This window comes from Clarias gariepinus, chromosome 21 (genome assembly GCF_024256425.1).
Source record: "Clarias gariepinus isolate MV-2021 ecotype Netherlands chromosome 21, CGAR_prim_01v2, whole genome shotgun sequence".
Classification (NCBI taxonomy): domain Eukaryota; kingdom Metazoa; phylum Chordata; class Actinopteri; order Siluriformes; family Clariidae; genus Clarias; species Clarias gariepinus.
Window position 1 is genome coordinate 1,124,511 of NC_071120.1, and position 27,990 is coordinate 1,152,500.

At 38.3% G+C, this 27,990-nt stretch overlaps 2 protein-coding genes across 2 annotated transcripts; one reads left to right on the plus strand and one right to left on the minus strand.

Annotated features, from left to right (window-relative positions):
- Positions 1–14,145: 14,145 nt before the first annotated feature.
- LOC128509699 (uncharacterized) lies at positions 14,146–20,640 on the minus strand. The gene is made up of 4 exons (XM_053481530.1): positions 20,632–20,640; positions 15,832–16,026; positions 15,477–15,722; positions 14,146–14,538 (listed from the first exon to the last, which is right to left on the minus strand). Exons 1-4 carry the CDS (start codon positions 20,638–20,640, stop codon positions 14,146–14,148), a joined length of 843 nt encoding a protein of 280 aa, XP_053337505.1.
- Positions 20,641–20,655: 15 nt separating this feature from the next.
- On the plus strand, positions 20,656–25,387 carry LOC128509700 (uncharacterized). The gene is made up of 2 exons (XM_053481531.1): positions 20,656–20,673; positions 24,377–25,387. The coding sequence occupies exons 1-2, from the start codon at positions 20,656–20,658 to the stop codon at positions 25,283–25,285; spliced, it is 927 nt and encodes a 308-aa protein (XP_053337506.1). The 3' UTR covers positions 25,286–25,387.
- The last annotated feature ends 2,603 nt before the right edge of the window (positions 25,388–27,990 follow it).

The window sequence follows — 27,990 nt, forward strand, 5'->3', positions numbered from 1 at the left end:
AGTCTATCCTCTGGGTTGAACATAAGCCACTCCCGCCAATATCAAACCCGTCCCGTCCTCCTATTTACCGTAACTTCTGACACAATTACAGATATCTGCAATGTGATCTTGCCTAGTCAACTCTATATTCAAGATATCTGTAATTACAATTTGACTAGGCAAAATGAAAGTTAAAGATATCTCACATTCGAGATTTCTCTAATCAAAACTCATTTAAAGATATCATTGATAACAGACATCCTATGGCAAGCCGTTTTAACATTTAATGGCAAGTCTGGATATGTATTACAGATATCATAGATATCGTAGATATCCACATTGTGAAATGTGGATATCTACAAGTAAATTATGACTATCCATAATTTCTGTTAGAGATATCTACAGTTTAATTCTGACTAGTCACAATTCCAATTCAAGATATCATCAACTCCCCTCAATTAAAGATATGTATAATATCCTTTTTAGATATCTTAAATTCTATTTTAACTAGTCAAAACTGGATTATAGATATCTTAAACTGGTATTGTCACTAGTCAGAATGAAATTGTAGATATCTCTAACAGGAATTGTGAATAGACATAATTTAGAATCAGATATCTGTTATTAAATTTTAGATATCTTTAAATGAATTTTGATTAGAGATATCTCAAATGAGAGATATCTTTAACTTTCATTCTGCCTAGTCAAATTGTAATTACAGATATCTTGAATATAGAGTTTTGACTAGGCAAAATAACGTTGCAGATATCTGTAATTGTGTCACAAGTTATGGCAAATAGGAGGACGGGACGGGTTTGATATTGGCGGGAGCGGCTTACTGTTCAAATACGACGTAAATTTTTCCCACAACTGAACTCTTGTTCCCCACAGATTCCTTGATTGTATATGAGTTCTATGGCATGGCATTTTTTAATTATTTTGTCTACAACAGCAACCGCCATTTCTTCTGCTAACTGTTCAAATAATTTGTCTGCTGGGCAAATATCCAATGGGAAGTCTTTCACGAGCAACGTCGGACACAAGAATGCTGACGTTTACGATATCTTTAACTTTAATTCTGCCTAGGCAAAACTCAGTTATAGATATCTGTTATTGTAATTTAGAATGTCTGACAAGTCGAATATCAGTTTCAGTGACGTCATTGCAGATACCCGTAATTCAGTTTTGACTCTTAAAAACTTAATTGCAGATATCCCTAACTTTCATTGTGACTATCCGAAAGTGAATTACAGATATCTCTACCTGTCATTTTGACTTGTCAGAATGCAATTACAGCTTGTCAAAAATATGTTGTTGATATCTGTAAGGTTTATTCCGGATAGTAAGATTGCCATTAATCGTTAAAACGGCTTGCCATAAGCTAGATAGATATGAATGGGAAAAGTGATGTCATTCATAGGAAGAACGACGTTGTGGACATCTGGAATGACCGTTGTTGATAGGAGGAATGCCATTGTGGATATCTGAAATTTTCATTTTGCCTAGGAAGAACTGAATTACGGATATCTGTAATACATATCTAGACACACACACACACAAAATAAAATGTTTTACGTGCACACACGTGTGTTATAATAAACAGTACACACGCGCTGTAAACACACACAAACACACATACAAAAACACAATATAAAATATGTTTTACTCACACATGTGGTCACAGTGTTATAGTAAACAGTACACGCGTGCACGGATGTTGATTATACCAGTAAGAGACGAGCACTAAGACCCAGCAGGGGAGACGATTACCCACAATTCCACAGCACAAGAGAAAGAAAAAACGTTGGCTCAGTTGTGATCACGTGACACAAAATGGCGTCCAAGATTCCTTTTTTTTTATTGAACAAAAAAATAGAACAAGATATACATTTATAATAGCATCATAAAGTTTGTGTAAACGTTGATCAAAAAACAAGGCACACATAAATTACACAGAAAAATAAATATCGAAAAGGCACTTAAAGAAATAATTATAATAAAATATATATAATAAAGAAAAAACAAATAAGCAAAATAAATAAGTGAATACAAATGCAGAAGAGCCTCTTTATTCTTCTTCTAATAAACCGAAGTCTCTTATTATTCCAACAAATTTCTTGGCCTTTTTACCTTTCATATGTTCCAATGATGGAACATAATTACAAATAAAATCCTTTTTAAAGACTGAAAAATAAGGTTTAGTTTTTATACATTTGCATTTATAAATAAAAAAATTTGCCTAAAATCAGCATTACCCAGTAGTATTCCAAATATAATATGTTTTCTTCCAAAAGCGGGCAGTGATTGTATCCTTGGCTCCAACCAATACGACATGTTTTCCCAAAAGATAGCAGAATACTCACAAGAAAAGAAAAAGTGATCAGTCATCTCAATGTCAACTTTACAGAAAGTGCGAGCATTTTGTTTAAAATTAAACCGCTGTGTTAAAAACTCAGATGATGATAAATACCATTAAATATTTTGAAATGGGTTTCCTTTGCTTTAGGAGCCACTGGAAAGGCAATATATTGTGTTCGTAGTATTTTAACGGTTGGTTTATCATAAGTTTGTAAAATATTGTTATAATACAACGATGTTGGATATATCATAAAATTTAAACAAGAGCAGATGATTTTGTTGGGAAGCGTTGCTTTAAGGTTATTACCACTAAAGAGAAGTGATGGGAGATCACATGATCGTCTGAGATGTCAGTAAAGCTGTTTTGTACAAGGTTTATAAAACCTTTTGGAATAGCTTTTAATACACGTTCAAATTGTTTACGTTCACAGTGTAAGTTGTATTTTGAGCAGAAACCACTGTAAGATAACCAGCTCCCATCCTCATTCATCAAGTGATGAACTGACCAAACACCTTTTTCAAGCCAATTGAGAATACACAAAGATTTATATCTAAATAAAACTAATCTATTGTTCCATATTGAGGTTTGGTGTGGAGTGAAGTTATGATTGTATAATAATTTCTAATATAACAAAACCTGTTGGTGAAATGAAGATAATTTAATTGGTAGTCTAGAAACAGTGAAATCACATCTTAATAGAAAATCAATTCCACCCAATTTTTTAAAATAAACCTCTAGGAACGGAAAACCAAAATTTATTTTCATTTGTTATAAAATATTTTAGCCATTTAATTTTGAACATACCATTTATACAGGTAAAGTGGGATGAAATATCTGAGTCGGATCAAAATCCGACTCAGAAACCACACAACAAGAGAATATTAATAATAATGTACTGATGCTCTGGCAGATAATTTCTTCTGTAGATCCCACTTTGTAAATCCTTATTTTCATTTCACAGGATCAATCACACATCCGACAGTGCACGATAAATAAAGTTTTTGTCTATAAAAAAAAGAGTCAGCTCACATTCGCCTAAACGAGTCGTTAGCAATTTGAATCTTTTATCTGTTCCGGATCCACGTCACTACGTACCATATTTGCATAATGTCCGCCCACGTTTGTGTGTTCTCATTTTCATGCTCTTTCAATCCTTTAATGCGCCGGTTCCATCTCCGCTTGTAACGCTTCAGTTCTGATGTTTTCAAATGTATCTCCTCACTGGATCTTACCAGAGACGCTGTTTGTTTTTCCAAAACAGAATATTTGTCCTCAGACTCCTTAATATCTGCAGCATTGAACTCCACCGATTTGGAGATGGTTGCAATCATGATGCCATTTTGTTTAATTTCATCTGCAATATCTTCCAACTTTCTATCTTGAGAATCAAATCTTGTTGTTAATGAGTTAATTGCCTGCAGCAGGGCTGCATTAGAGATGTCAGTGTCGTCTGGTTTTACCTTTTTTGGGGGTTCTTGGTTGGGGTCATATGAGAAGCATCTCGTCGTTTTTCTTGACTATAAATGTGATTCGTTTCTATCAGTGCACTTTGGCCACACCACAAGTACAAAAACAGTAAAGTTTTATTAACTAACAGAACAACAAACGGAACCAGAATGGTGTCCTGCCTCTCTCTCTCTCAGAACCGGACTTAACTCGCTCCACACAGAAAAACTCTCACGCATATGCGTCTCCCCATACACACGCCCATGCACATGCATACATTTTTTCAATTCAATTCAATTTTATTTATATAGAGCTTTTAACAATGGTCATTGTCTCAAAGCAGCTTCACAAAAATAAAAGAAATTCATTAAAAAATGATTAAAAAATAAATAAATAATAATAATAATAATAATAATAATAATAGTATTAAAAAATTGTGTATGTGTGAGAAAAATGTGTCTAGATAATAATGAGATGAATGAATGAAATTTCTCTGATGAGCAAGCCAAGGGTGACGGCGACAGTGGCAAGGAAAAACTCCCTGAGATGGCAATAGGAAGAAACCTTGAGAGGAACCAGACTCAACAGGGAACCCATCCTCATCTGGGTGATAACAGATAGAGATGATATAACACCATGTGTTTTATGCAGCTGAAAGTTTAATATAACAGAAATTCTTTAAATTAACATGAAGTCCAGTTCAGCACAGGAAGTCAGTAGGTGCAGAGGGCAGATGGGGTCTGGATCACTGGGAGCACAGGAGCGAGATGTGTAGCTCCAACCATAATAAAGCAGAATCCAGCTGGAGCTGGTCCTTCTCTGGATGCCTCAGGATCCTCGCAGGGTTGGCCTTTGTCTACTGAAGCTGGTACAATCTCCAGATGCCTCGGGATGGGTAGAAAAGTACAGAACAGATGGATAGATGTACTGAAGTATGAAGTTATGGGATGAGTTACGCGTATGCCAGATTAAAGAGATGCGTCTTGAGTCTACTTTTAAACTGGGAAACTGTGTCTGAGCCCCGAACACTGTCTGGAAGGCTATTCCAAAGCTTTGGAGCTAAATATGAAAAAGCCCTACCCCCTTTTGTAGATTTTGAAATTCTGGGAACTACCAGAAGTCCAGGGGATGATATTGGGGTCTAGTGAGAACCCTGGCGGCTGCATTTTGGACTAACTGAAGCTTGTTTATTGAGGATGCAGGACAACCACCTAGTAATGCATTACAATAGTCCAGTCTGGAGGTCATGAATGCATGAACTAGTTTTTCTGCATCAAATACGGATAAGATGCTCCTAAGTTTGGCGATATTTCTAAGATGGAAAAAGGCTGTTCTTGTGATATTGGAAATATGATTTTCAAAGGACAAGTTACTGTCTAATATTATGCCCAGGTCTTTTACTGTTGAGCTGGTAGTAACAGTACATCCTTCTAAACGCAGGCTGAATTGTGAAAGCTGTTGTGTGCTGGTTTTTGGGCCGATGAGTAATATCTCTGTCTTGTCTGAGTTTAGTAAAAGAAAGTTATTGGTCATCCAATCTTTTATGTCCTGAACACACTCTGTTAATCTAGACAACTTGGGTATTTCGTCTGGTTTTGTTGAGATGTATAATTGGGTATCATCAGTATAACAATGGAAACTAATCCCATGTCTTCTAATGATGTTACCCAAGGGAAGCATGTATATTGAGAACAGGAGAGGTCCTAAAACTGACCCTTGTGGGACCCCATATTTCACTGGCATTACACCAGACAGTTCTCCATTTAGATCTACAAAATGGTATCGATCAGACAGGTATGATCTAAACCATTTTAATACCTGTCCCTGAATACCTATGTGATTTTGTAAATGTCTCAAAAAAAGATTTGTTCATTTTGATGAACGAGATTCAAAGAACTGAGTCACTAAAATGATTTGAACTTCCCATCACTAGTTTGAAGTTGAATGTTGGATGTTCGCACTCCGGCTATCAGACTCAGATTTGTTATGGAAGTTTAGGAACACGGAGACAGGACCACGCCCACTGCGGGAGTTAGGGGCTGTCTGTAAATTACTACCCGACTGAAATACGGATAATATTCATATTAATATAAATATTAATATTATAAATATGATTTATGATTTATATGGCCACACCTTTTATAATAGATTTTGAGGCAATAGGTTATTGAAATAAAGTCATTAAAATTTCTATTTAAAAGTATTAATACATATGCAAAGTGATGACATGAAGTCATTATACACCACCATGTCTCACACTGACACTAACTGTAACACCATGTATTTATTCCTTTATTTATAACATGCCTATTATCCGTGTTTCAGTCAGACAGTAATTTACACACGGTCCCTAACTCCTGCAGTGGGCGTGGTCTTGTCTCCGGACTCTGTTACGAAATCACCAGCGCTGACATCACCTGCAACATCCAACCTTAACCCAACTTCACCGTGGTGTGTGTGTGTGTGTGTCATTCGATATTCAGAGAGCTGGTCAGTGGAGTAGTGATGGGTTGTTTATGAATGAGTCTTTAACGTGACTCAGTAGATCAAGTATCTCAGAGAGTGATTCGTTCATTGTCTACTGGACGCGCATGCGCAAATCATCACAGAACCTCCATAGGTTATGTACAGGAAACAGGACTGAGTAGGTATCTCTAGAGCAGGGGTCACCCACTGACGGACCACTAATGGACTGCGGTCCGAATCCGGACCACGAGGCCTTTTGAATTAATTAAATAAATAAATAATAGCGAGAGCGGCGCCAGACAGATGTAATGCAACTGCATTTGTCTACAACACTAATTATGTAAACTTTGTTTTATAACATTTAAATGATCAAAGTAGCAGAGCTTGTAATGTCAATTCTGTCAGTGTCAGTGAATTAGATTTTTCTTGTTCCTAGTTTTATAGGAGACTAAACATGGATTCATCAGTCCTCAGGGTGATCTTTGACCGCAGTATGGAGAAGATAACACTGGAACAGTGCCAGGGCCATCTGGAACACCCTTGCAGTCCTTGCAGGAGTTATACTCCACTGTCAAGCACGTTTAAATATTACAGATGATATCAGTCTTTAGTACATGGATTCAGATTTTAAGGACTTTTTTACTCTTCATTCCACTACTTAAATTCATCACAAATCCACAATTAAGGTTGTGACAGTGAACCAGTAGTTCTTACTTTTTCTCCACCCAACGAAAGCTTTACTTAAGGTGATATCACAGGCCAATCTCTTGATGCCTCCTCCTCCACATGTACTACCATACAGGACTCATCTGACATGTCAGACTCCTCTGCAAGCACGTCCATTATGTTACCAAGTAACATTTCAGAAAGGAAGTCATGGCCATAAGAACTCATCATTCCATCATTCACACTTCTCTGTTGAGACTGAAATGGTTCCTAAAATTTACAGAAAAGATGGGACAGTGCTAACTGAAGCGGCAATGAAAAATTGCTAAAAGCGCTATACAAATAAAATTGAATTGAATTGAATTGAATTAACTACACCAAATATCAAGTCAGACATACTTAACTGTCTCAGTCTGTTTACACATACACTGCATGTCCATCCAGCCTTCAGATTCTTTCCATAGCTGAAGCACTTGTGAAGGCACACCCATGTCTGAAGGATCGAGGGAGCTTTTCAGGGCTTATATGCATGGCAGACAAGCATTAAGTACAAAATGGCTAACTAACGAACAAAACGTAGAGGTTTTTGCCATTCCTGAGGTCACAAGCAATGCACTAAAACACAAACGCACAGATGACAGAATGTCTGTGGAAAATGTTAAAAAGACGAAAAGTCAATTACCTTCCAACTTACCCAGTGAGTGAAAATGAGAAGAGTTTGGAAAAAGAACGTGAAGAGCTGGTCTCAGAGTTTAGGGAAAAGAACAATGAAAAGACGATGAAGGAAAAGATGAACTAAACATTTGCACATGAAAGTATTAATCAGTGTCCAAATGAAGGAACGATGGTCAGCCCTGTTTTAACCTTTTCAAGTGAGTTGTCAAATGTTTTGAGACCAAAAGGATCATGATGTATCTAAAGCCCCTTCAGGAAAGATTTTCTTAAATTAATTTGTCTGTCATTCTAGTCATTATTTCAGAGAATAACCACCGTGCAACTGAAACTTAAATGTATGTCCTGGTTGGATCTTCACACTCCCAAACCACTGACACTGTTTTGTGCCTATGGAGGAGCATTTGGAGAAAGACTGAACACTGAAATTGAATTACTGAAGGTACAGTTTATAATGAAGAATGCGAGCCAATTGATTATAAGTTACTTTTTGTAAAAAGTAGAACCAAACCAGTGAAACCAATATTTTTGTTTAAATTTTAATTCATTTGCTTGGGTGCGTTACTTAAAGTTATTTTTAATAGTTAATTTTAAGAAGCTCATTTAATTAATTTTAACTAAATTTGCTGAAAAAAATTTTAAGTTGCTGAATTTAATTAATAATATTGTTTGTAATCTGTTGCCACAATTTTATTAAATAGAAATACAACAGTGTAAAACAGTTTGGGGTTTCTTTTGTCTTTGCTTAGTTTTTTCCTGCTGCTACTGAAAATTTGACTTTGTGTCTGATATTAATACACTGAAGGCCACAGATGGCACAACAGTGGGGATCTGTGTTGTCAGAGGGACGTCCAGCAGTGACTGTTCTGATGTTGGAGTAATCCTTCCTCAAGCGTGTGGTGGTACAGTACTTGATCTTGAGAGTCCGGCCCTCACTACTGCTATGCTGTTTGCACTTTTTTATGCCTTAAATATGAGGTACCCGTCAGAGCTTCGCTTTCACTGATGTTGTGCAGTTGTAATTCAAATTATTTGCATGTGTAATTAATATTCCTTATGCTGTTTTACTGTTACACAACTGTTTAAAGTCAGGACACCTGCTGTTGATGGAGGATCTTTATTAAAGGTTTTGAAAAAAAACTCTCATTGTTTTAAGTTGTGGGAAAAGTGTGACTGTTGATAAAATTGATCAGGAAAAAATACTTTAAAATTAGACAAAAAAATGAATACTTGCTGAAAAAGTAATTGTAAATCCTTGTATTTATATAAGAATTTATTTTAAATATGAACATAAAATTATTTAAATGAATCTATAAACCTTAATTCATTAATTTAATTAGAAATGTCTTTCTCTGTATCAACACAAAGTACTTAGAGTAAATAGTTTGTGTTGATTCAACACATTTTAATAAATTGTTGTTGAAGCAAACATTATGTTAATTACTGAACTGAGTAAATCCAATGAGTTATATTTCTCAGTGAGCTACGTAAATCTAGTCATTCGAGTGCAGCGCCCCCTCATGGACAGGTAGAGCAGAAATAGACCGAGAGCTGGTCATTAGTGAAGTCAGATGTTCAGCAAATGTTGAAGGATTTCATGTGGAGCAGAGCGTCGAGTCCTGAGACACTCAGCAAGTCCTCCTTAATCTCTTGTTTAAAACCCAAACAGAGAGGATTTTATTACCAGGTATTTTATTATTTTAGAAATGTTTTCAAACTAAATGTGAAATACTTTTACTATGAGTGTGAAAAAGGTTTGGACGATTCCTTTAAAACATTTAATCAGAAATAATGATTACCTTTTAAACTTGCAAATCTTTATAAGGAGATTTATTTACACAATGCCACACAGGTTTTATTCTGATGAACATTTCCTGCAGATATTTTTTTATTGATAAAGTTAATTTTCACATTTTTTCCATGTAATTTCAAAATTCTCTAAATATGATTTATAATATAAAATGGTGATCATTTCTACTGGAAAGTTTTTTTTGTTTGTATTATTATTTCCGTGAACAGGATAAGGGGCGACACAGCGTCCCTCCTACAGCACTGAGTGGATCTAAAGAACAGATCAGAGGGTCTGAGTGTTTCACTGGTTTCTCCCTAAAGTGTAAGAACACAACTCTGACCACAGCAAACACTTTCAGAGTTTAATATGTAAAGCTAATAAGGTTTCATTATTAAACCTCTTAAACCAAAAAAATATATAGAATGTAACCCTCAGGTCTCACTGCTGAATTTACATTTACATTTCTCATTCTTCTCACACACACACACACACCTCTCCTGTTCATCTTTTTCCCTGCAGCATAAAATTATCCAGGAGTTACTGAAGGTATTTCAGGAAAAGGGGAACTAAGTGTAAAAAAAAAAAAAAAATCGAACATTTTCATATTTGTAATAATTTCTTACACGCAGAATTATGATATTGAAAAGCCACTAAACACACACAAATGTAAAACTACACACTCGTGTTGGGATCTGGAAGCCTCCCCAAGCAGAATCCAATCTGTGTGTGACGGATTGAGGAGACACAGTGTGTGTGTACAACATATACAGTGGTGTGAAAAAAAAAACCCTGTTAACTATTAGTCAAAGATAACATAATTGAACACAAAATGCAGTTTTTAAATGAAGGTTTACGTTATTAAGGGAGAAAAAAAATTCAAATCTACATGGCCCTGTGTGAAAAAGTGATTGCCCCCCTTGTTAAAAAATAACTTAACTGTGGTTTATCACAACTGAGTTCAATTTCTGTAGTCACCCCCAGGCCTGATTACTGCCACACCTGTTTCAATCAAGAAATCACTTAAATAGGAGCTACCTGACACAGAGAAGTAGACCAAAAGCACCTCAAAGCTAGACATCATGCCAAGATCCAAAGAAATTCAGGAACAAATGAGAACAAAAGTAATTGAGATCTATCAGTCTGGTAAAGGTTATAAAGTCATTTCTAAAGCTTTGGGACTCCAGCGAACCACAGTGAGAGCCATTATCCACAAATGGCAAAAACATGGAACAGTGGTGAACCTTCCCAGGAGTGGCCGGCCGACCAAAATTACCCCAAGAGCGCAGAGACAACTCATCCGAGAGGCCACAAAAGACCCCAGGACAACATCTAAAGAACTGCAGGCCTCACTTGCCTCAATTAAGGTCAGTGCTCACGACTCCACCATAAGAAAGAGACTGGGCAAAAACGGCCTGCATGGCAGATTTCCAAGGCGCAAACCACTTTTAAGCAAAAAGAACATTAAGGCCCGTCTCAATTTTGCTAAAAAACATCTCAATCATTGCCAAGACTTTTGGGAAAATACCTTGTGGACCGACGAGACAAAAGTTTAACTTTTTGGAAGGTGCGTGTCCCGTTACATCTGGCGTAAAAGTAACACAGCATTTCAGAAAAAGAACATCATACCAACAGTAAAATATGGTGGTGGTAGTGTGATGGTCTGGGGTTGTTTTGCTGCTTCAGGACTTGGAAGGCTTGCTGTGATAGATGGAACCATGAATTCTACTGTCTACCAAAAAATCCTGAAGAAGAATGTCCGGCCATCTGTTCGTCAACTCAAGCTGAAGCGATCTTGGGTGCTGCAGCAGGACAATGACCCAAAACACACCAGCAAATCCACCTCTGGATGGCTGAAGAAAAACAAAATGAAGACTTTGGAGTGGCCTAGTCAAAGTCCTGACCTGAATCCTATTGAGATGTTGTGGCATGACCTTAAAAAGGCGGTTCATGCTAGAAAACCCTCAAATAAAGCTGAATTACAACAATTCTGCAAAGATGAGTGGGCCAAAATTCCTCCAGAGCGCTGTAAAAGACTCGTTGCAAGTTAACGCAAACGCTTGATTGCAGTTATTGCTGCTAAGGGTGGCCCAACCAGTTATTAGGTTCAGGCGGCAATTACTTTTTCACACAGGGCCATGTAGGTTTGGATTTTTTTTCTCCCTAAATAATAAAAACCATCATTCAAAAACTGCATTTTGTGTTTACTTGTGTTATCTTTGACTAATAGTTAAATGTGTTTGATGATCAGAAACATTTTGTGTGACAAACATGCAAAAGAATAAGAAATTAGGAAGGGGGCAAATAGTTTTTCACACCACTGTACAATACAAATACGAGTGTGTGTGTGTGTGACATTTATAAACAAGAGCTTTTACAGGGAACATCATACAACTCACACACGTTTAAACCAAGTCATTAAAAATACAATAAAAATCCACACATTTTACTAAAACATCACCACACCATTTCTCCTTCAGCACAGCAGTTTACTAACAATTACATTTCTGTATTTATATACTTTATATACTAATGTATCATAAAGAACACCAAAACATGTTTTTTTTTGTTACAGTATGTTTAAAGTTATATAAAATGTTCTGTATAAAGTTTTAGCCCCCTGTTCCTCCAGCTGCTGTTGGATTCTGGATTGTGATTGGGGTCAGAAGGTGATGATTAACTTGTTCCACAATTTTCCACAATATTAATGTAAAATAAACTAATAAATCTATGAGATGATTATCTTTAATAATTGTATGTAAATAATGGAGAGGTGCTGCTGTGTGTGAGACCATATTACACCAGTGTGTGTGTGGATTATTATTCTATAACACACTTGAGTGTTTTATTCATAACGTACTGTAACTGAGTTAATATTGTAGATTATAATTAAAATTACAGCTTATACATAAGATAAAACTTTAAACATTTACTTACAGCATTGTATTAGAGCATTGTATTAACACACACACACACACACACAGGCTTTATTTTATTTTTTATTTAAATACTGTATATTTGATTACACAACATTAAAGTGCCTGTTGAGTTTGTGAATGAGGGCCGAAGACAAGTGCAGATAAACATCAGTTTATTTAAAAAGCAGGCAGATAAACTTAGGGTTACACACAGGCGATGGTCATGTGATCAGCGTTAAACACAGGCGATGGTCATGTGATCAGCGTTAAACACAGGCGATGGTCATGTGATCAGCATTACACACACTTCAGTAACATCACCAGTACATCTTGTATATAATGTTAAATATAAAGATGTATAATGTTAGATAAACACAACACACTGATAGATTCTATTTCACATAAAAACAGAAAGGAGCCGGTTAGAGATCAGTTCAAATCCCCAAAGTCCTCCAGCATTCAGACTCAGCACTTTCACTTTATTCACTATTAAACTGTTACATGTTCATATTTATAACAATTTCTTACATGCAGTATTGTTACAAAACACTAAATGTAGACTGATGTACTCAGGCGACGGTCATGTGATCAGTGAACAGCGCCACCCACAGGTCAGTGATCTGACTGATGAATCTATAGCATGTAATGTAAATATACACATGTCTGACTGGCCAGAGGGGAGGAGTCAGCCTTTACTGCTACGCTGCTAAACGCTAAGGAGAGAAGTCAGCCTTTACTGCTACGCTGCTAAACGCTAAGGAGAGAAGTCAGCCTTTACTGCTACGCTGCTAAACGCTAAGGGGAGGAGTCAGCCTTTACTGCTACGCTCCTAAACCAGATGAGCTGATTGTCTCTGTGGAACTTTAGCACCTTCTCACCTTCTGGACAAACGGCTCCTCACGTGTTCCTGACTGCTGCAGTACGACCCCCAGTCTGATCTAACCAAGGGTGGGGTGATGAGGTCTGACTCCTCCCCCTTCTCACCTCACATTACACACAGAAAATACCACAGAAATAATAACCAATACACACACACACACACACACACACGTTATTGCATACACAGTACAGTTCTGTTAGTCTACTACACAATAACATAAAGATCAAAGATTATTATAAACTTTAATAAAACTATTACACAACTGCTTACAACGTTTATATAATGTAACATAATGAAGAGAATAAGAGGAAATGTTTATATAATGAAAAAATAAGAGTTGTTGTTGTTGGTCTTTCGGCTGCTCCCGGCAAGGGGTCGCCACAGCGGAATATACAGTCCGCACTACAACTTGGCACAGGTTTTACGCCGGATGCCCTTCCTGACACAACCCTCCCATTTTATCCGGGCTTGGGACCGGCACTGCATCCAGTGGCTGGGGTTTGGGTACTGGCTGGGAATCAAACCCGGGCATTCCGCAGGGCAGGCGAAACACCTACCACTAAGCCACCAGTGCCAATGAAGAGAATAAAAGTAAATGTTTTTATATTGTAACATAATAAAGAGAATAAGAGTAAATGTAAGTGAGTGTGACACAGAGTGCAGTAATGTAGGACTATTAAACTATTAAACATTTTCATATTTATAACAATTTCTCACATACAGAATAATTGTTTCAAAACATCACTAAATGTAGACTGATGTACTCAGGCGACGGTCATGTGATCAGTAAACAGAGTCTGGTGTGTTGATGTTGACAGTAATGTACAGTATAAAACAGTGAGGATGTTAATGTATTTTCTCATTAATATGATAATGGTGATGATTTAAACTGGAGCTTTGTGATAAGAGATCAGTCAGTAAAGCTGAGGCGTAAGCCTGTGTTGTTGCCTACAGGTGTGTGTGTGTGTGTCTACATTTGTTCAGCTTTAACCTCAACCAGTGGAGTGGCCTCTCCTCCTGCATCACACAATGATTCTGTATCTACATTAGAGCGTCCTCCTGATTTTAGTTTCTTTTTGATCATCTCCAGCTCATACTTCCTATATGCACACCACAACTGTATGTCATTCACATTTTTCTCCATTCTGCGTATCATTGTGTTGTCTCTCTCTTCATGACTGGGCTTCTGCTTGAACTTGTGTAGCACCTCTATCTGATCGCTGCTCCAGGTATTAATCCACTTCAGATGTGATCTCACCCAATAACACATGTTGTCCAGCTCTAGCTTGGAGCATTTCTGTGCAGATACCTCATCTTTCAAATCCTGTAAGATCTTCCCTGTCTCCGCTGCCTTCATCATCAACTGCTCAGTACACACCACACAGACAATTAGTATACACAGTACATACACACACGCACACAAAAAATAATATATGCATACTGAAGTCAGTACACAAATGCACACGCACACTGAGATGTTACAGGGGTGTTTAAGGTGGAGGGTGTTCCTGCATGTTCCTCAGTACAGGAGTTAACACTGTGATTTAATCAGCACACCTTAAATGTTCCTCCAGCTCGTTCCGTGTGTTTTCATCACTTTTCCTGTATGACATCACACTTTACTGAGGACTGGACCTTCAAACGCTTATACACATCATCAATTTCTATTGGATTATGGGAATATTCTTTCTCCTCATCTGGAGTAAAAAAGCCGGGTTATGGGTACGGTACACTACACCTATGCTTACATGCACTAATTCTGTTGCAAAGTTACAGTTCCGCTATGGAATTAGAGAGGAACTGAGTGTTGAATGTTAGAACACAGGACACTACAGCTCTTCTCACCAGCACTGCACTAGAGAGATTAGAGCTCTACACTCAGTGTTTATATTTAATTAGGGAAGCACTGTAGCACCGTTTAAATGTGCTCTCTAAAATGTGCTGTGAGATCTTCAGACATCATGCCTGTGTGTGTGTGTGTGTGTGTGTGTGTGTGTGTGTGTGGTGATGTTTCTAAAGCTAATGGATAGTAACGGGGTAGTGCGTGTAACTGACAGTAATAGCAGTAGCAGTAACTAATAGGGGCGCTAGTGAAGCACATCTAGCTGATTACGGAGCAGATTAAACTGGTGACAGTGAGCAGGCTGCAGACTTCTGATTCTAATTCTACATACAGTAAATTCTCTCTCTCTCTCTCTAAAACACTTACACATTAATTCCTACTCACAACTGGCTCAATTAGCTTTAGGAGTGTGTGTGTGTACTTTGTGTGTGCGTGTGTGAGGATACAAATAAACTTACCTCTCCTGGCACAGGGTGTAGAAATTCCATTTCAATTGCTAACAGGTTTTTGTACACATCCAGCTGTACTCTCTTGCTGTCGCAGAACGATTCAACCCATTTTGAATATTTATTGTCCCATCTGTACTCTAGTTTCAGCTCATTTATCTTCTCCTCCACCTTCCACAACTCGTCCTCCTGCTTTTCTGCAGGTTTCTTTTGAGCTTCCTCAATAAGCCAAATCACTTCTTCCATTTGTCCCTTCACCTGTTACACACACACACACACCTTTTTAACTGTTTCATTTTAATTTGAATCTACACCAGGAAATACTGAAACTAACTGCTGTGTGTGTGGGTACAAGCAACAATCATACCTTTCTTGCCACAGGTTCTTGAATCACCTCACTGCACACAGCTTTCCGCTCTTCTCTTTTGCTCTCACAGAACAATCTGACTAGTTCTGAGTATAATTCGTCTCCTCTAAACTTCTGTTCCAGACCATTAATCTTATTCTCCTCTGCAGGATTGTGACTGATGAGCTCAGCAACTGCTTCCTTTGGACTCTCCCCCTGTTTTACACACATACACACACAAAGGAATGTTAATTTACAGCAGTAATGGGAACTTTGAATCATTTTAGTGACTCAGTTCTTTAAATCTTGTTCATCAAAATGAACAAATCTTAGAGTCACTTAGTTCATTTCGTTCTTTTGTTTAGAAATAAAATAAAATGTTATATTTTTAATAAACAGACCCCCAACACGTCTACATACACAAATTTTGGCTCTAATTCCAGTAATGAAAATATTACAGTGCAGTTAAGGACATATATAATGAGCAGCTCATTATCATATCTTTTGGTCTGAATCGTTCATTCTTTTGTCACATGACTCCCATAGACGCTATGTAGTGCATTACACAGAAAACAGAATTGAGTGGTTTTTCTCATGAGTCTTCTGAATCGTTCATTTTTTATAATCTATTGCACTTCATAGTATCTATGGGAGTCACGTGACAAAAGAACTAACAATTTGGACCAAAAGACTCAAAAGTAACGACTCATTTCTGTTTCCTGTACATGACCTACAGAGGTTGTGCAATGATTTGCACATGCGCGCCCAGTAGAAAATGAACGGATCACTGAGTCGTCTGAGACTACTCGTTCTTCTGAGTCACGTTAAAGACTTGTTTAAAAAAAAACAACCATTCATGAACAACTCATCACTAATTTACAGTCAGTCCCATGAATTTTGGAACAAAGATATTTTTTTTGCCCTGTGGCCTCCATACACCATCAAACAGTATTGGAAATAAAACACTTAAGATGTAAGTCAAGAGTTTCAGCTTTAATTTAAGGAGTTTGACAAGAGTATGGCATTAACCATTTAGGAATTACAGCTATACAAAGACAAGACATTGCTTGGCCAGGTGTGTCCAGTCCCCTTATTTCTTCATGACTAACGAAACAGATAAAAGGCCTGGAGGCAGTTCTAAATGTTATATTTGTATTTGGTAGCTGTTCACTCCAACTCTCAACATGAGGTCCAAAGAAGTGTCTAGAGTAAAATAACAAAATAAACCCATCAGAGAGAGGAAGAACCTCATCCTCTGTCAAACATGGTGGAAGCAGTGTTAGAACATAAGCGCATGTGGCTGCCAATGCCACACATTCTGAAGTATAAGAGACTATACTCTTTGCTCAGATTTAGCCAAATGCTACAAAACTAATAGAATGCTGCTTCATACTGTAAATAAATAATGATCAAAAACATATCGTGAAAGCTACCCAAGGCAACAAAATGGGATATTCTTCAGTGGCCAGGTCAGTCACCTCCTGTCAACCCAATAGAGCATGCTTTTCACTTACTGAAGATGAAGACAATCCTTACGTTTGTAATTGTTAGTTTGTTCCATTATTTATGACCCCAAAAATGTGTGCGCGGCAGTACCTCAGCATACAAGTTTAATCCGTTCCGGAGGCGAGTTCTTAAGGTGAAATTTTGTATTGTGAAACACATTTTCCCATAGGAAATAATGTCAATGTAAATAATTTTCCAGCCACCCAAAAATATTACCAATATTAGCAATTTCCAACATTATCATTATAATGTTGCATATAAAAACAATCAAAACATTTAGAATATGCACACAAATAAAGTAAAATATGAAATAGAGATTTAACCTTACTTAACCTTAACTTATGATTCCTCTTGGCACCCGCTGCTTCAAAAACCAAACTGAAAGCGCCTCTCTTTTCTTCGTGCTACCATATATTCAAATTCAAATTCTATTTGTCACATACACAGTCATACACAGTACAATATGCAGTGAAATGCTTACGACTGACAGTGACCTTAAAAAAGAGAATTAAAGCTTGTTCAATAAATATGAATAAAAGAAATACAATAAAATTACCTAGGATAAAAATTTAAATAAAAATAGAAATATACTGTACATAAAAATAGAAATAAAAATATATGGTACAATCGAACATTTACAATATAGCAAATATGGAAAATATAGAGAAAAATATGAATTGTCAAAATTTAGAAATTTGGTGTAAAAAAGACTGAGGGTGTGCAAATATGCATAAAAAGTGACTTATTAAAGTTCCTTGTGCAATGGTCCAGAGTGTGTTGCTACACAGTCGTGAGCTGACTCACGACTGTGTAGCAACACACAGTTTGAATCACATCATTAAGTTCGCTGATGACACAACCGTGGTGGGTCTCATTAGCAAGAACGACGAGTCAGCGTACAGAGAGGAAGTGCAGAGGCTAACGGACTTGTGTAACAACAACAACCTGTCTCTGAATGTTGACAAGACAAAGGAGATGGTTGTTGACTTCAGGAGGACACGAGGCGACCATTCTCCGCTGAGCATCAACGGCTCCTCTGTGGAGATTGTCGAAAACACCAAATTCCTGGGTGTCCACCTGGAGAAGGACCTCAGCTGGTCCCTCAACACCAGCTCCCTACACAAGAAAGCCCAACAGCATCTCTTCTTTCTGAGAAGACTGAGAAAGGCCCAGCTTCCACCACCGATCCTGACCACCTTCTATAGAGGAACTATCGAGAGCATTCTGAGCGGCTGCATCACTGTCTGGTTTGGGAATTGTGCCATATCGGATCGCAAAACCCTACAGCGGATAGTGAGGACAGCGGAGAAGATCATCGGGGTCTCTCTCCCCTCTATTGAAGACATCTACACCACACGCTGCATCCGCAAAGCCACCAGCATTGTGGCTGATCGGACACACCCCTCTCACACACACTTCACACTCCTGCCATCTGGAAAAAGGTACCGAAGCATTCGGGCACACACATCCAGACTGTGCAACAGCTTTTTTCCACAAGCCATCCGTCTCCTCAACAAAAAGGGACTGGACTGATAAACACACACACACACACACACACACACACACACACACACAAACATTATCATTCAGCTTAACTCAACTACATCAATACATCAAAACATTGAGACTGGACTGACTAATCAACACAAGCGCAGACACACTGACCTACACCACCAAACTATCGTACACACATCTGTAAATGCTTCACTGTTTATCTCTTTTGCACAATGATCATTACTTTTTGCACTAATTCCTCAATTCTTGCTGCTGTGTTTACCACCTCAACACCATATTTTATGTTCTGATATGTTGTTGTCGCACTGTCACTTTGTTGTTGTTTGTTTGTACATTTGCACGTGCACTTTATGTTGTCTGTAAAACCTGTAGATAGTCTTCCTTAGTTAGTTAGTTTTAGTTAGTTTTTGTTAATTTATGTTGTAATTTATGTTAGGTCTCTCTGTCCTGTCTCTGCTAGCCAGTTAACTAGGCCTCTTGGTTAGCTAGTTTAGTGTCTATGTTAATTTATGTTGTAAATTTATGTTGCATGTAGCACCTTGGTCCTGGAGGAACGTTGTTTCGTTTCACTGTGTACTAACTGTATATGGTTGAAGTGACAATAAAGCCAACTTGAACTTGAAAAAAACTTGAACTTGAATGAAAACATAAATATGTAAGTGTAGGTACGCGTGAATAAGTCCAGAGTGTCCATGAATGTCCAGTCAATTTTGGATGTTAAAAAGATTGTGTTAGTTCTGCATAGTGGTGTGGTTGAGAGACCTTATCGCCTGCGGGAAGAAGCTCCTCTTAAGTCTCTCTGTGTTGGCCTTCGGGGAGCGGAATCGCTTTCCAGACCGCAACAGAGAGAACAGTCCATTGCTGAGGTGGCTGAGGTCCTTCACCATCTTCCTGGCCTTGGTCCAGCACCGCTTGGTGTAGATCGAGTGCAGGTCAGGGAGCTCGGTGCAGATGATGCACTCAGCTGATCGCATCACTCTTGTCTGTCCTGCATGGTGCTGTTCCCGAATCAGGCTACGATGTTTCCCATCAAGATGCTCTCTATGGTGCAGGAGTAGAAGTTCCTGAGCACCCTGAAGGGCAGTCTAAAGTTTCTCAAGCATCTAAGGTGGTAAAGACGCTGCCGGGCGTTTTTCTCCAGACTTCTAATTTCCTCCAGGTAGGCCGTCTCATCGTTGTCAGTGATCAGGCCCACCACGACGGTGTCATCAGCAAACTTGATGGTGGTGGAGTTGGTAGTGGCCACGCAGTCGTAGGTGTACAATGAGTACAGCAGCGAGCTCAGAACACAACCCTGGGCGGCTCCAGTGCTGAGAGTAAGAGGGCTGAGACATGTCCGCCCATGCCTGTGATCTGCCAGTTACGAAATTTGAGATCCACTGACAAAGAGGTGGGAGGAGTCCCAGGTGCTCTAGCTTGGTGGTTAGTGTGGAGAGAATTATGGTATTAAATGCTAAAATGTAGTTGACAAAGAGCATTTTAACATAATTCCCATTCATAGTGTCTAGTTGAGTGAGAGATGTGTGAAGGTGGTGAGAGACAGCCACGTCTGTAAAGCAGTTTGGATGGTAAGCAAACTGTAAAGGGTCAAGTGTGTCAGGTAGTGAAGAGATGAAGTCTCCGACCAGCTGCTTAAAGCACTTCATCATTACTGAGGTAAGGGCTACATTGTATACCAATAGAAGAGTATCTTTATCATTCCTAATGCACTCAATTGTGATTTATTTGCCGGTTTTAAGTTACTGAAAACTAACTTAAACAAAATCAAAGAAAAAGGGGTCGGATGGCAGCCGACCTCACCGGCTGCATCTTAGACCCAAGAAGATGGATCCAGCATCGCTGGTAATCATGGGCTTGTTATTAGGAAAACATCTCATTGTCCTGGTAGGGACAATGTTGTCCACACAGGAGATATATTGTGTTATGCAGTCTGTCATGGAGTCTATGTCATCTCCATGGGGCTCACAGAGTGTGAAACGTGGTTAAAATCTCCTAAAATGGCTATGAAAGCATTGGGATGTTGTGTTTGTAGTCTGGCAGTGACGGAATGAATGAAATCACACACAACATCAGCAGCCACGGTTGGTGGAATGTAAACTCTTGCGGCAAATAATATAGACACAAACTCACAGCTAACAGTTCAATATCTGGGCTACAGGTCCTTTCTTTACTGGTAATATGACTGGGATTACACTGCAGTCTGTCTGAAAGCCGGCGATGCTGGAGTTTGAGTCCGGTATTTCCCTAAATAACTGATAATAAAACCTTATCGTCACTACCGACATGACGCAAAATTAAAATGAGGCTACCGACTATTATAAACTATTAGGGATGCACCGAAATGAAAATTCTGGGCCGAAAAACGAAACCGAAATTTTTGGATGCACTTGGCCGAAAACCGATACCGAAACCGAAAATGGCTTCATTAAAAAACATGTTTAAAATATTTTCTTTTTGTTTGTATAAAAAAACTACAAATTAATTAAGCAATCAAACTTTTATTGATAATAAATAACAGTAATAAGGCTGTTTAACAATAACAAAACTTGCTTCCAAGTGCTTCCAAACCGCCGACATACAGCGCGAACGAGACGGGAGGATGGGAGAGGCGTGGCGACAATTTCGGCTTTTATTTTCGGCCCTTTCTTACGTTTCGGCCGAAACCGATAATGCTATTTCGGTCGAAAATTTTCGGCGGCCGAAATTTCGGTGCATCCCTATAAACTATTATCGAGATGTTAGCAATATGGTAATGACTCATTTTGTCCCGTTAATGGATAGACACATAGATGTTAAAGGAATGAGATGCTATGTCCCACCTGCACTCTCTCACATACACAGGTATTACTGTAGCCCTGTGAGCATACAGGCCCCACTTTGTTTTTTTCAAGTGAAGAGAAATGCTATTCGTGTAATGCGGTTGTAATTAACACACATTTACATCTGCGTGAGGCATTAATTGAGGAACGCAAAACAATGGGATAATGACTGGAACAGTCATAATAGTGGCTGAAAAGATAAACAATCTAATAATAAAAAAAATCAGCATTCAAATGCATTTACAGATGGCAGTAAAGTGACACATTGAAGATTGTACGAAGCAGTGACATATGCAAAGATGGAAATACATGTCAGTATTTACAGTCACATGTCATGTGGCACTTTTAATATTCATAAGACACTCAAAGACAGAAATTAACAGAAAATCAGAAAATACTTACTACCGTAGCCAAATTAACTAAAAATATTAATACAAAAATAATTAATACAAAATAAAACAAAATATAGGTGCAAGCAACTATAAGCGCGCCCAAGCACCTTGCACTAACGCCTCCCGGGTGCACTGCACAACCTGTGTATTATTTGAACGTGTTAAGACCAAAAGCCATTGCCGTCCGGGTTCACAGCACAACTTGCAGCCTCACACACGATATACAGATGGTACTCAGCCGGAATAATGGTTTTACATTTACATTTGGGCATTTGGCAGACGCTCTTATCCAGAGCAACTTACTTTTTTTTTTTTTAATCTCATTACACATCTGAGCAGTTGAGGGTTAAGGGCCGCGCTCAAGGGCCCAACAGTGGCAACTTGGTGGTTGTTGGGTTTGAACCTGTGATCTTCCGAACCGTAGTCCAATGCCTTAACCACTGAGCTACCCCTGACCCTAGATTGGTTTTACTGCCGCGCCTCACGGTGACAGCATTTGGGTTTGTGTGATTGATTTTACCGCTGGGTGGCGCTATATGACTATAGACCGACGCCTCAGGCCTTAGTTATTCTCTTAAGGATTAATGAGCCACAGCTCCGTTAGAGCTGCACGTAGTAGCGGATAAAATCAAGTGAAACATTGTAGTTGAACGAATTCATAATCTCAGAACTAACATTACAGTACAAATATAGAATTTATATTAGATTAAATCTTATTAGATTCGAATTTAAGCAAAGTAAACGTTAACACAGTGAGACTTTAGATTTTATCATGTGTAATTGAAAATTACACATGATAAACTTTTAACCAGCACACGCGGTTTGCTACAGAATTGATTTTGTCAAGACTGAGGTAGCTTCCTGTTTTTGGTAATGTAGCTTCCTGTTTTTGTATCGTTGTCGCGAAAGTTTCGCATTTGTATCAGTGTTTAAATTATATAGCTTTTTCGCTTATACAATAATATTATTAATAGCAACTAGTTTTTACATCTTCATACTATTTGGCTTCGCCTTTTTTCCCCATTTTTGCACTTTTTGTGGCACGAGTTTCTTCTTCTAAAAACAACAAACGGAATTCAGCTCAGAACTACTAAACTCCGACTCAGATACGATATCATGTCCAATATTCAGCTTGTTCAGTGTGTTGAGTGCAGGATGTTTAGACATTCTTCCTCCGTCGTTAGTGGTAATTTTACTTGTGATAGGTGTGTGTTAGTGAGCACTCTGACGGAGAAGATATCAGCGTTAGAGGAGCGCATCCAGACTTTAGAGAGGGTTAGAGAGTGTGAGAGCAGTGTTATTCCTGTAGCGGACAGTCTGGGTGCCGCAGGCGGAGATAACCAGCCCCCGACTCCAGCATTAGAGCCCTCACAGCGGGGCGAGTGGGTGACGACTCGGCGGCATACTCGTTCAGCCAAAGCTAACGCTAAGGCTAGCCCACCGGAGCACACCTCTTCTGCGCTTCACGTGTCCAACAGGTTTGCTCTCCTCAGTGATGCACCCACTGATTTAGTGTTAATTGCTGAAGATTTTAATATTCATTTTTAAAACCCAGAAGACCCTCTGAGAACAGCATTTATGTCCATACTGGACTTGGTAGGAGTAAATCAGTGTGTAGTAGGACCCACTCATAAAGCAGGTCACACTTTAGATTTAATAATATTATTCGGACTAAGTATAAGAAATTTATTCACAATACCACTATCTGAAGTTATATCAGATCACTATCTTGTCTCAATTCAAGTGTGTCTCAGTAATAATGTACGCACAGCGCCGCGCTACCGTATGAAACGTACATTCACATCAACTACCAAACAGAGTTTTATCAGTAATCTCCCAGAGTTCCCAACTTCGATTAGATCACCGTCTGACCCCACAGAACTCGATCAGGCGACTGAATATTTAGAGTCGACATTTCGCTATACCTTAGATAATGTAGCTCCAGTTAAAGAAAAATTATTAGAGATAAAAAACTTGCTCCCTGGTATAACGATCACACGCGCACTTTAAAACAGACCGCTCGGAAATTAGAACGTAAATGGCGTCAAACTAAATTACTAGTATTTCAAATAGCATGGAAGGAGAGCATCCTGAACTATAGAAAAGCTCTTAGTGTAGCTAGATCAACATATCTCTCCACTCTTATAGAAAATAACAAAAATAATCCTAGATTCTTATTTAATGCTGTAGCCAAATTAACCAGAAATAAGACCACTGCAGAAATCTCCACAACAACATCATGCAATAGTGAGGACTTCATGAACTTTTTTAATAATAAAATTGTAAATATTAGGCATAAAATTGAGGCTTCAAAACTAATTTATGTTAAACTAGCCACTGCTTTTTTCCCTTTACATGCTTCCTCTGGGCAACATAATCCGTAAGCATGGTATTAGTTTTCATTGTGACGATACACAGTTATATGTCTCAGCAAAACCTGATGAGAAAAAACAGCTTACTAAAATTGAGCAATGTGTGCAGGACATAAGAAATTGGATGCTAATTAACTTCCTTCTGCTAAATCCGGATAAGACAGAAGTTCTAGTCATAGGACCGCATACAGCTAGGAGTAAAATTTTAGATCACACCGTAACTTTAGATGGCCTTTCTGTTCCATCAAGTGCAACAGTAAAAGACCTTGGTGTGATTATTGATTCCAGCCTTTCATTTGAAGCTCATGTAGATAATATTACCAGGATAGCATTCTTTCACCTCAGAAATATTGCCAGGATAAGAAATTTATTGTCGCTAAACGACGCAGAAAAACTAGTCCATGCTTTTATCACCTCTAGGTTGGACTATTGTAATGCCTTACTGTCTGGTTGTTCAGCTAGATGCATAAATAAGCTTCAGCTAGTCCAGAATGCAGCAGCGAGAGTCCTCACTAGAACCAGAAGATATGAGCACATCACCCCTATCTTATCTTCACTCCATTGGCTTCCTGTGAAATTTCGCATTGATTTTAAAATACTACTCTTGACATATAAAGCATTAAATGGTCTCGCGCCGCAGTACCTGAGCGAACTGCTAGTGTCTTACAATCCGCCACGCCTACTTCGATCAAAGGATGCAGGCTGCTTATTAGTACCACGTATTATTAAAAATACAGCTGGGGGCAGAGCTTTTTCTTACAAAGCACCAAAGTTATGGAATAGTCTTCCAAATAGTGTTCGGGACTCAGACACAGTCTCAGTGTTTAAGTCCAGGCTAAAAACCTATTTATTTAGCCAAGCATTTTTATAAATAGATTAGCCTTAGGTAAAGGAGCAGATCTGGGGGACTCATGGACGTAGAGTATTATGGTGAACTGGTATGTTTGGATGCTGTCTTCCTCACTCTCATTGATCACTCAGGTTTGCTGACGGTGAGGTGATTGGTTGCTTTACATCTCAGTTCCCCCTCATGTCTGTGTTTCCTTCTGGCTCTCCCTTTTAGTTATGCTGTAGCCAAATTAACCAGAAATAAGACCACTGCAGAAATCTCCACAACAACAACATACAGTAGTGAGGACTTCAAAATCATAAATATTAGGCAAAAAATTCAGTCTTTGAAACCAGACAATTTAAGTGATACAGATGATAAACTAACCACATCAGGTCACAACCTAGAATAGTTTACTCCCCTTTACATTCACTTTACACGTTTTACATTCTTTACTGGAATTAACTAATTTCAGTTTTCTCTTCTTTAAAATTGTCAACCTGTATATTAGATCCTATACTGACACATTTTCTTAAACAGATCGTGCCCGAAATAACAGAACCCCTGTTGAAAATAATTAACTCTTCACTCAGCAGTGTGTCATATCAGCAGCACAGTTATAACAGTGGCAACTGCATTATCTGCCTTATTTTAGTTATAATAGTTTTTTGCTCTGTAAGGCTGTTTGTTTAATAATGGTAAATGAGGAATGACCTCACCAAATAGGAAAAAGAAAGGACTGCAGCGAATAAGAAATGACGGTGATGAATAAGGAATGACCACCCGAAAACTGAACGATGGCGATGAATAAGAAATGAGTTTGTGTTGAAATGAGTTTCATTTCCTATCTAGATTTGCGACTAACTTGTTGCAGGATATGCTTTTTTTTATCCGCTACAGACACAAGTGATACAGTACACTTACAATATATGAAGCTTGTTCTGTCACAATTTCAGTGTCTTCAATATTAATATACAATGTTGAAAATAATACAAATAAAGGAAAAAACATTGAATAGGAAGGTGTGTCCAAGCTTTTGACTGGTACAATATTTATTTAACGGATTAATGAAACGTTAAAAGATTCAAAGTCAAGCAGCACAGGCTACAGTGAGACAGGTGGAGGGTCGTTAAGGAGAAAAAATTGCTTAAAAATAAACTTTTAAGTTTACTAACTGAGACTTTCAAAAAATCTTCACCTTTAGTGAGCAAGATGTCATTAATCGGCTCTGTGGATCTGTCTGTCAAAACAGGTCTCTGGATCATGTGACTGTGAGAACACTGTAGACCTGCTGTGAGCCTTTCTAAACTCTGTACAATCAATTCAACCTGCACCAGCTGTCCAACTGAGTTTCACACACATCTCAGTGAGAATCAAAGCAATCAAAAGTCACCTCATCACAAACTGAAGTGTCAGACCAAAGGAGCTGAACACTTCTGAAATATTATATAAAAAAATTTAGTTGTGTATTTTTCATTAATTTGTTTATAAATCTCTAAAACCATGTTTTCACCTTATTGGATATAGCATTGGATCTGGACTCTGCACACTATCAAAAGGGAAAGATGAACAAGAAACAGCCAACAAGGAGAAGGTCTGAAGAGCAACGTTGGAGATGGAGGTTATAGTGGTAACGGTGAGGAGCTACGTTAACATCAACTCTGAGGTCTCTCCACTGAAAAAGCCATGAAAAGCTAGGAGGCTCTGTTTCTGCCTGTTGTTCATTTTGTTTCTCATCCTCTCATGTCCTCATGCTGTGTGAGACTGTGGACAGACTGTGAAGTCCGAATGAAAGAACTCCTGATCTTTTTTGTGAAGCATGCTAAAAGATCTAAAAAAGCAACACTTTTTTAAAACACAAAGGCCCGCCTCACATTTGCAAAAGAAACATCTTGATTATCCCCAAGACTTTTTGGGCAAATATTCTGTGAACTGATGAAACAAAAGTTTAACGTTTTGAAAGGTGTGTGTCCCATTACATTTGGAGTAAAACTGATTGAAGTCATAATTGATGGAACCATGAATTCTGCATTCTACCAGAAAATCCTGAAGGATAATGTCCGGCTATCGGTTCATGACCTCAGGAGCACTTGGGTTATGCAGCAGGACAATGATCCGAAACACACCAGCAAGTCCACCTCTAAATGGCTCAAAAAAAAAAAAAAAAAACCTAAGGTTTTGGAGTGGCTATGTTCAGTCTAAAATCTTATTCCGATGACCTTAAACAGGTTGTTCATGCTTAAAAACTCTCCAGTGTGGCTGAATTAAAACAATTCTGCAAAGAAAAGTGGGCCAAAATTTCTCCACAGTGATATGAAAGACTCGCAGTGCACATTATCACAATTACTTGATTGCAGTTGTTGGTGCCAAAGGTGGTAAAACCATTTATTAGGTTTAGGTGCAATTACTTTTTCACATAGAGCCAGACAGGTTTGCACAGCTTTTTTCCCCTAATAAATATAATCAGCATTTAAAACCTGCATATTGTATTTACTCAGGTTATCTTTGTGTAATATTAGTATTTCTTACATGACTTAAATCATTTAAAGGTGGCAAATATGCAAAAAAAAAGGAAACAGGAAAATACTTTTTCACAGCACTGTGTGTGGATTACTACAAACCAAAACCACTAACTCTCACTGCGTTTGGTGTGCTGTGTAGAGGATGGTGTTTGGAGAGCTGTGTTACAAACTCTATGTTCAGGATGCTTGGGTGAACTGTTTGAAAAGCTCTTTTGGGGATGCTGT

Excerpts from the sequence above, each read along its gene's own strand:
- LOC128509699 (XM_053481530.1), bottom strand. Across the intron at positions 15,723-15,831 it reads AAGAACCTGTGGCAAGAAAG|GTGAAGGGACAAATGGAAGA; the intron begins GTATGATTGTTG and ends TGTGTGTAACAG. Across the intron at positions 14,539-15,476 it reads TACACCCTGTGCCAGGAGAG|TTGATGATGAAGGCAGCGGA; the intron begins GTAAGTTTATTT and ends TGTACTGAGCAG.